This window comes from Microtus ochrogaster, unplaced genomic scaffold (genome assembly GCF_000317375.1).
Source record: "Microtus ochrogaster isolate Prairie Vole_2 unplaced genomic scaffold, MicOch1.0 UNK65, whole genome shotgun sequence".
NCBI classification, from domain to species: domain Eukaryota; kingdom Metazoa; phylum Chordata; class Mammalia; order Rodentia; family Cricetidae; genus Microtus; species Microtus ochrogaster.
The window spans coordinates 709051-715203 of NW_004949163.1; the positions used below are offsets into that span (position 1 = coordinate 709051).

The 6153-nt window shown below is 36.7% G+C and overlaps 1 protein-coding gene and 1 pseudogene across 3 annotated transcripts in view; one reads left to right on the forward strand and one right to left on the reverse strand.

Moving 5' to 3' along the window:
- Cysltr1 (cysteinyl leukotriene receptor 1) overlaps positions 1-3212 on the forward strand; it is a 26582-nt gene extending 23370 nt beyond the window's left edge. For all 3 annotated transcript variants that reach the window (XM_005369871.3, XM_005369872.3, XM_005369873.3), the window contains exon 3: positions 1248-3212. In XM_005369871.3, the coding sequence (XP_005369928.1) occupies positions 1274-2296 (1023 nt within the window). In that variant the 5' untranslated portion in view covers positions 1248-1273 and the 3' untranslated portion in view covers positions 2297-3212. The remainder of the gene's footprint in view (positions 1-1247) is intronic.
- Positions 3213-4761: 1549 nt separating this feature from the next.
- Positions 4762-5759, reverse strand: LOC101996486 (annotated as a pseudogene).
- Between the last annotated feature and the right edge of the window lie 394 nt (positions 5760-6153).

Sequence of the window (6153 nt, forward strand, 5' to 3'; positions counted from 1 at the left end):
GAGAGATAAAGAAAAGTCAACAAATCAATAAGAGACTAGGTATTGAACTGCTTCCACTTTGAAAAGGAAGTGACAAGATCTGTAGAACCCTGAAGAAATGACTATATCTATGCTATCTCATCCCTCACTGTTTCTAATCAGAGGCTGTTAGCTGCCAGGATGAACTTGGATAGACCAAATACTAATCTTTTGCTATGAAAGCACTGAGTATGGCTAAACTCAAAGCTTTGAATAAAAGTCTGAGAAGAGAACGGGAATGAACAGCTACAACTATTTCCTCACCCACTAACTATGCCATATCTTTCCTCAGAGCCTTACACTATGGCACAGCTTTTTCAACTATGGATTTCACCTCTCTGGTACTTTATTGTCATTGTTATCATAACTGTGTGGCCACTAGATTTCTGCTGTGATATTCTATGGTTCTAAATAGAGTTAATCCCAGATTAAGAATCTCTTCTGCAGGAGTGAGTTTCATCAACATGAATTAGATTGTTTTCTCTGGGCATGACCTATATCCAGAAGATGTGAAGAGTTTTCTTTTATGGAAAAGAAAGAATTGTTGTGCAGATTTTAGCCACTTACTAAACTTAAAGCTCTTATAAAGCAACACAATAATAATTAGATGATGATGATGATTGATGATCATAGATACATACATACACATCCATATACGTAAAACAAGTATATTTAAAGCTTTTTCTCTAAGTAAAAAAATCATAAATTCATTCAAGGACAGTTTTATGGAATAGTACTTGAGCGGTGCAATCTACAATATGAGGGAGATATTTTACTTAGGTCTTGGGAATTAAGAAGACTTCTTTTAGGAAAACATAGATGAGAAAAGAGGAAAAAAGTTTTCTTCAGGTCTGGAGGACCCAGACCTTCCTCCTGGGGGCAAAGTTCAAGTGACTCTCTCCTCATTACCTGACAACAATTGCTTCCAGCTGTGGTGAATGTGCATGTGAGCAGCACTAATTGGAGTCAGTGAGTTATTTTTTAAAAAGAGAGAAAGAGAGAAGATGAAATTGGGAGGGAGACACGCTGAGAGGGGCTTGGATGGCAAGGCAGAGGCTGGGCGTGATCAAAATACTCATTGTGTATATGTATGAAATTTTCAAAAAATAATAAAAATCTATTTAATATTTTAATTACAAATAAAATTATAGTGGCACTATGAAATTAATTAGCATGCACTATGATTTGAAAAGCTAGTTTAATTGACAATATCTTTTCATATGTTGTAGGCACCAAGCAGACATTCCTGGAGAACATGGATGAAGCTGAAAATCTGACAATATCTTCTGCCAGTAATAACACATGCCACGACACGATCGACGACTTCCGCAATCAAGTGTACTCCACAATGTACTCTATGATCTCTGTTGTGGGTTTCTTTGGCAATAGCTTTGTGCTCTATGTCCTCATAAAAACGTATCATGAGAAATCAGCCTTCCAAGTATACATGATTAATCTAGCCATAGCAGATCTACTGTGTGTTTGTACATTGCCTCTCCGTGTGGTCTATTATGTGCATAAAGGCAAGTGGTTCTTTGGTGACTTTTTGTGCCGCCTCACCACATATGCCTTGTATGTTAACCTCTACTGTAGCATCTTCTTTATGACAGCAATGAGCTTTTTCCGGTGTGTTGCTATTGTTTTTCCTGTCCAGAACATTAATTTGGTTACACAGAAAAAAGCCAGGTTTGTGTCTATTGGAATTTGGATTTTTGTGATCTTGACTAGTTCTCCATTTTTAATGTCCAAATCTTACCAAGATGAGAAAAACAATACTAAATGCTTTGAGCCCCCACAGGACAATCAAACTAAAAAATATGTTTTGGTCTTGCACTATGTGTCATTATTGGTTGGCTTCATCATCCCTTTTGTCATCATAATTGTCTGTTACACAATGATCATTCTGACCTTACTAAAAAATTCAATGAAAAAAAATCTGCCAAGTCGTAGAAAGGCTATAGGAATGATCGTAGTTGTGACAGCTGCCTTTTTAATTAGCTTCATGCCATATCATATTCAACGAACTATCCACCTTTACTTTTTACACAGTGAAGCTAGACCCTGTGATTCTGTCTTAAGGATGCAGAAGTCAGTGGTCATAACCTTATCTCTAGCTGCATCCAATTGTTGCTTTGACCCTCTCCTATATTTCTTTTCAGGTGGAAACTTTAGGAGAAGACTATCTACATTTAGAAAGCATTCTTTTTCTAGTATGACTTACATACCCAAGAAGAAAGCTTCCTTGCCAGAGAAAGGAGAAGAAATTTGTAAAGAATAAATCAAACCCATCTCCAGTGCAGAACAATGACAAGTATTTCCCTAAATTGCAATTAAAAAATAGTTTCCCAATTATAATTTACAAATTATTAAATATATCTCATTTATAAATCCTATCATTTGATATTTTAAGTGTTCAAAATTCAGTTTATCACTGACCTAAGCCATAGTTTTTTTTTTACTATTCCCCAGAAGGTAGAAAATATTTGAGGTTCTGATCTATAAAACTGAATATGAAATCAAGATATTTTCTTTTTAAATAAAGGGCTAATAAAGGATATGAACTAGAATTTGAGCCCAGCTCATAAATATAGCTTTAAAATTAGCAAATAGTCATCAGTCATTCTAACTTGTCCCTTTGCATGCATGCCATCAGATGAGACCTGGAGATGACCCAGAAGCTACAGATATGTAAGATCAGCCTATTTCTTTGTAGTACTGACTAGCGAGGCAAAGCAGGGCCCCATCTTCCAGAAGAGAATGTTCAAGTACTAGAACAGACCAGTATTCAGCCAAATAACTCTACAGTCTGCATGCAATTTACAATCTGGAAACCAAGGGAGATAAATACGATAAAAAGCCAGCTTGTCTCCAATTCTCTTCTGTCCTTGCTTGACTCAAACCTCCAAAAGAGAATGGGTTTTTTCTCACTTATTGGGGTTCCTATTATGAATTCAATCCTAACTGAAAATATTGGATTAATGAATAAACCAACTGACGTTGCTATATGTGAACAGAAACAATTAAAATTCATCTGAAGAAAAGGAAAGAGATCTATCTTTCTACATGAGTTTTATTCTGATCAAAATTTACTATATAAGATAGAAGAAAATTTGAATAGCTATCATTCTCTTAAGAAGTGCACTTATGTATATGTATATAAATATATGTAATCTATTCTGTACATCTTGTTCTATGTTATGCATTTATAGTTAGTTAATTATGAGATTTATTGTTGTTTATACTGTCTGCTTTTTATAGCATGTTGAAAACAATATCATTTATTTGCAGTGATTTTTATATTATAGCAGAAGCTTTGTTCTTAAAACAAACCATTGGAAACAGCTTGGTTGTGACTAAAATATGATATTTATTGGCAAAGTTTTGCTGAGGTTCATTCTGTTCTTAAGTCTGAGTTTCAAAAGTCACAATACCTCAGAATAAATAAATGATAATAGAGATGAAAAAAAACCGTGAGTGGAGTTCTGTTTTCATCTGCCACATGTGAGCCATTTCTATTTCACTTCTACTGCTTCACTCTTTTGGGAAATAAAAAAAAGACATAATGAAGAAAGAGTCCTAGGGAACAGAAATAACTGAAACTCTGTTGAACATATCTGAAACCTGGTAGTACCTATTACTTTTGCTCTATATTATTTCCTTTTGCTTGAGACAAATATCTAATACATTTGTCATAAGAAAACAGATCTCATTTTCTATATTTCTGTTTTGGGGAAATCAGCATAGTGTGTTAGAAGGGCACAATACTGGCAGTTAGAACACCTGCATGCTAATCTGGTCTCTATTAATAGTTATGTAACTTTAAGCGAGACCCATAAACGCGGAACCTCAATTCCTCAACTGTAGAATGAGAATGATCCTTGTTTTGCCATTCTTGTGAGAATTTTCAGGATTAAAATACAATTAGACATGCTAAAATTTTAACCTAAAACATGTAGTAAGGTATCATTTTAAAGTATTTAGGAGGGGGCTTTTAAATATGCTTATTCATATTTATTGTATCAGTTCTCAATTTTGAAGAATTAGAAAATATAACCATAGTTAAATTCTATTGCATATAAATAATCATGTTGCTTATCTATTCTTACATCCATGCTTTTGTCTGTGTTTGCATTTTCACTCACATATGTACCCATGCATACCGGAAAGACAGACCACAAAACCTTCAGTCACCTGCAAACTCACAATGAATGGATTGTTCTTTCATGAATTACGTCTTTGTAGCCTACATCATACAACTCACTTCTTACTACTTTTCCCAGTTTTCTCCATGTGTGTTAATATTTTATCCCAAAGTGAAGTACTCCATGTAGAATTATCAATTCTGAGGTGACAAATTACATCATTACATGGAGGTATTTAACATTTAATGACCTACCCATATTATACTTTGTTTTTAGGGGGTTTTATTTTGTTTTGTTTTGTTTGTTTCTTTTTTGGTTGGGAAGTTTGTTTGTTTGTTGGCCAAACAGGACCATAAATTTATTGGGGAATGCACACTCACAACATCACACGACTATGGCACATTTACTCAGGACATTAAGGTGGCCTCTGTCCTTAAAGTAGGACCCAATTCGTTGCAGCCTCTTTCCATGCAACCTAGACCCTACGGGGTCCTTCCTCTGGGTCAACTGAGGAAGGGAGGGTGTTGCTGGGGTGGCCCTCAGACATGGTGGGGGTAAGCAGGCAGGTTAGTACAGCAGACCTAGCTGAGTGGAGGCCACCTCACTCCAAGGACTGCAGCCTCAGCAACTGCTTCAACGCTCATCTCTCAGATTTCACCTGCCAGGAGCATCTCATCTACCATTGTGTAAACCTTGTAGAAGTTGAAAACCAGGTCCAGTTCACAGACATTGTGGAAATATTAATTTAGTACTTCTGCAAAGTTGTAGATGGTTTCTAGATAGACCAGAATTTTTTTTAAATTTATTTATTTCTTAAAGATTTCTGCCTCCTCCCCGCCACCGCCTCCCATTTCCCTCCCCCTCCCCCAATCAAGTCCCCCTCCCTCATCAGCCCGAAGAACAATCAGGGTTCCTAGCCCTGTGGGAAGTCCAAGGACCACCCAACTCCATCCAGGTCTAGTAAGGTGAGCATCCAAACTGCCTAGGCTCCCCCAAAGCCAGTACATGCAGTAGGATCAAAAACCCAATGCCATTGTTCTTGAGTTCTCAGTAGTCCTCATTGTCCGCTATGTTCAGCGAGTCCGGTTTTATCCCATGCTTTTTCAGACCCAGGCCAGCTGGCCTTGGTGAGTTCCCCATAGAACATCCCCATTGTCTCAGTGTGTGGGTAGACCCCTCAAGGTCCTGAGTTCCTTGCTCTTGCTCTCACTCCTTCTGCTCCTGATTTGGACCTTGGGATTTCAGTCCGGTGCTCCACTGTGGGTCTCTGGATAGACCAGAATTTTGTCCTTCATGACCACACAGATACAGAGTAGAGTCTAGTGTAGTGTAGGTAAAAGATCTTGAAGTTCCAGAACTCCACAAAGTTGGTGTGCTTGGCATCCTTAAGAGTGACCAAGGCATGTATCTCCTCAATCAACTTCTGTTTCTCATCATCATCAAACCACATGTACCACTTGGCCAAGCACATCTTGCCACTTGGTTCTGGATGAGAATGAAATGAATGACGGTGACCCCTGTCACTGTATTCTGTTTTAAATGCTTCACCTGTATAAATATATTAATACATATGCCCTTTAGAGTAAGGATTATTACCATCCTCGTTGTGCCAGCAAGTTTCAGAACCAAGGTTCAACACAAAGCATTTTGTTGTTAAGAATCTATGTTTTTAATTTGCTAAATATCTGTGCAAACATTTTCAGGTACAAAGAAGAGATTTACTATACACAATTATGCCTTACATTAGTAATATCTCTGTGCCCTTAATTTTTGTAATAGGACAGGTATGTTATGCCCTTACCAAAAACATATGAGAAATAAGTGATAGACAAAAAGAAAGATGATGATGATGGATAGATGATGCATTAAAGTGTGGTGTTTAAATATACAAATTATATGAACACATGCCTGTGATTTAGTCAGAAGAATGTCATGAGAATATTATATAATAAATTAGAATATTGAAATTAGAAGGAGATTCATATTTGCAAAC